General features: G+C 31.1%; 1 protein-coding gene across 3 annotated transcripts in view; it reads left to right on the top strand.

The window, feature by feature from the left end:
• LOC123007794 overlaps positions 1-3004 on the top strand; it is a 124309-nt gene that overhangs the window by 83808 nt on the left and 37497 nt on the right. For all 3 annotated transcript variants that reach the window (XM_044403240.1, XM_044403239.1, XM_044403238.1), the window contains exons 3-4: positions 1216-1760; positions 1812-1955. In XM_044403240.1, the coding sequence (XP_044259175.1) occupies positions 1216-1760; positions 1812-1955 (689 nt within the window). The remainder of the gene's footprint in view (positions 1-1215; positions 1761-1811; positions 1956-3004) is intronic.

Raw genomic sequence — 3004 nt, 5'->3', positions numbered from 1 at the left:
TCATAAGTTTAGCGAGAAACTTATTCATAAAACTAAAAAAAATGTTAAAATAGAGTAAAAAAATTGCAAAATTACGCTTGAAAATGGGTTATTTTTATAAATCCAGAGCATTTTTACAAAGAAACTTTTTTTTCTTATGGTCTGTTAAGAAAAAATTACTCACATTTTTAAAATTTTAAGATTTTTAAAAAATAAAATAAAAAAATTGAACAAAAATCAATTTTTTTAGATAGTTGTAAATTGCAATTTATGCACTTAAAAAAATAAGTTTTGTTATCCTTAAAAACGAAACAAAAAATGAACATAAAATAACGTAGTCGCAGATTGTATTATTTTTAGTAAGAAGAAACATTATTAAAAAGAACAAAGGATAAAAAAATTTCAAACAAAACAGTTATCGAAATTACTTTGCAATGGAAAAGACCTGGAAAATTGATTGTGCTGTATACAGGATGCGCCAGAACTCGCGCCCCAGAGAAAAATGCCATATAAGGTAAGATACCAGGAACATGGAAAAAATGTTAAAAAAAATATCTATAAAAATTTCAAAGTTTTGAGGGTTTAAAGTTTGCACTTTGACTCTATTTATTTCTGTTGGAAAAATAATTTTCCAAGTTTTTTTGCTCTAGGCTATTAAACTCTGTTCAAAGTTTTTTGTGGCTTTTATTGACAAAATTTTTGTACCTTTAGTTAGTAATTATAAAAAAACATACAAGATCATCAGTATCCTTAAATAGATATAAAAAATGTCAAATGTCAAAAAATAAATGTCGATAGAATTTTTTAAACATATTTTTCATGTTCCTGGTATCTTACCTTACTTGAAAATTTTCTCTGGGGCGCGAGTTCTGGCGCACCCTGTATGTAAAAACCAACCTCTTTTTTATATAATTGTATCATTTTTTGTTAAAAAAGTCAATAAATGTGGCAAAAATAGCAAAAACTATAATTTTCCAAAATTTAAACACGAGCAAACGAAGCGGAGAGTGCTTTAACTATTTGCACAACTATAACAGTCACAACAAAATATGATATTTTAGTACTCATTAACAAGATTAAAACTAAAAAATAATTTTGTTTGTTAATTAACAAAATTGGAGCACGAACGAACGAAGCTAAGAGTGCTTTAAACACTTTTGCCCACCTCCAATAGCCCCACTTTCTGTGCATTTTGCGGCTTTTATCACTCCTGAAAGCTCATTGTCTTCGTTTCAGGAGGAAGCATCCCCGGAATAGAATTATCGATGCCGCCTTCCCACATCGCCTTGAGCGGCGACCTCCACATCCAAATTACTTCATCGTCTTTTCCACCACTAATGCTGCAATTATCTCGACTCGAAGGCAACATCGCCCAACCCCTAACCACTTTTCCCGTTTTCCCCGAAGCTCGGGCTCTTTCCCTCAACACGACAATAGTGAAAATCCCTTGTGGATATTTTTCAAAAGGTGGCCAATACTACATCCTCCTCAAGAAACAACCAATTGGAAATTCGAGTGTTGAGGACTCGAATTCCGTAATCACAAGAAGTTTGGATGTTCGGTGGCCAATGCCTCAACTGTCTGTGACCCCGGAACATATACAGACTTACCCGGAAACGCCAGTGATGGCCATTCTCGAGTTTCCGGAAGTGGTGTGTCCTCCGGTGGCCGATAGTCCGGTTAGTGCCATACCGGAGTTTTGGTTAGAGTTACATTATTGTGGCCATTCGTTGCTTACCTGTGATAATGATGATAACAGACAGAATAATTCAAATGTTCAGGTGAGTGTGGAGGGGGAATGCTTGTCATATTAATTGGATTGTTGTGTATAGGTTTTGGATCAAGTGAGGGGGTTTGGAGGGAAGAGGGTGTTTACACTTAGATGCGAACTTTTTGGTTTAGCTGGATTTTATGCACTTTTTCTACGACCCACAGCTAATACACAGTTATTGCCCCATACTACGGCCTACGTCAAGGTAATTTATTTATTTTAAAATTATTTTTATAAAAATCAAAAAATTTTTATTTCTTGGTCAGTGTTTTTAAACTTGACCCAAATACATTTTATGCACTTTTTTGAGTCTTTAACATCTCTAGAAATGTAAAAAATTTAAAGTTTTTTTTTTGTCGAGATTTTGGTCGATTTTTGGCACCCCGAGCGGTTTAATGGCAATAACTCCGGACTTATTAGAGGTAACTTCTCATATTTGGTACCGTTGGATAGAAAATTTAATTTTCTATCACACATAAAAAAGATCAGTGTTCTACGATAAATAGTTATCGAGAAAATTTCTGATAAAGTGAAAAATATCAAAAAAAAAAAAATAATTACGACTAAGTATAACTTCAAAACTATTGCGAATTTTGCAGTTGTCTTGACGCCAATCTATTCCCCGGAAGACTTTACATATTTTTATCTTATTACTTTATTTACTTTATTACTCAATATCTCAAAAACTATGCATTATAGAGAATTTTACACCTTTTTCAAGAGTAACTCAGAAACCATCAGATGTAATTCATGTTATATGTAATTCAGAAAATATCAATTATAATTCAGATAAGTATGTAACTTAATTTAAAATTTGACATGTTAGGTCTGAAATGCATTATTTTCTATAAATATTGATGATTTTGCTAAAACAATGCAAAAAAAATAAAAAATTAGAGAAAAACTGAGTATTTTACGTAAATTTAAGTGTTTCTTACAAAATTAAAAAAAAATGTCAAACGGATTAAAAAATTGTCAAACGGCTTAAAAATCTTTCGTTTTCAATTCGTTTTTTCAAAAAAAAAATACGCAAAATTCGAATTATTTTCTCAAAATCAAACAGAAAATTGCAAAATTAGAAGTGTTTCTCACTGACAAACTTTCTCAACAAATTATTTTACCAAAAATAAAATAGAAAATTTTGTTGAATTATGACTAAATAGGTTTATTTCTTTTCTTTCCTAAAGTAAGACAAAAATAGGTAAAAAAATGCGTTATTTTTACTGATTTTGATTGTTTTTCTCCAAGAAACAC

The sequence above is a fragment of the Tribolium madens genome, unplaced genomic scaffold (genome assembly GCF_015345945.1).
Source record: "Tribolium madens isolate multiple individuals breed KSU strain unplaced genomic scaffold, Tmad_KSU_1.1 Scaffold_3;HRSCAF=73;Tcas5.2_LG2, whole genome shotgun sequence".
Taxonomy (NCBI): domain Eukaryota; kingdom Metazoa; phylum Arthropoda; class Insecta; order Coleoptera; family Tenebrionidae; genus Tribolium; species Tribolium madens.
Note: the sequence above shows the minus strand (reverse complement) of the source record. Positions and strands in the feature narration are given on the sequence as shown.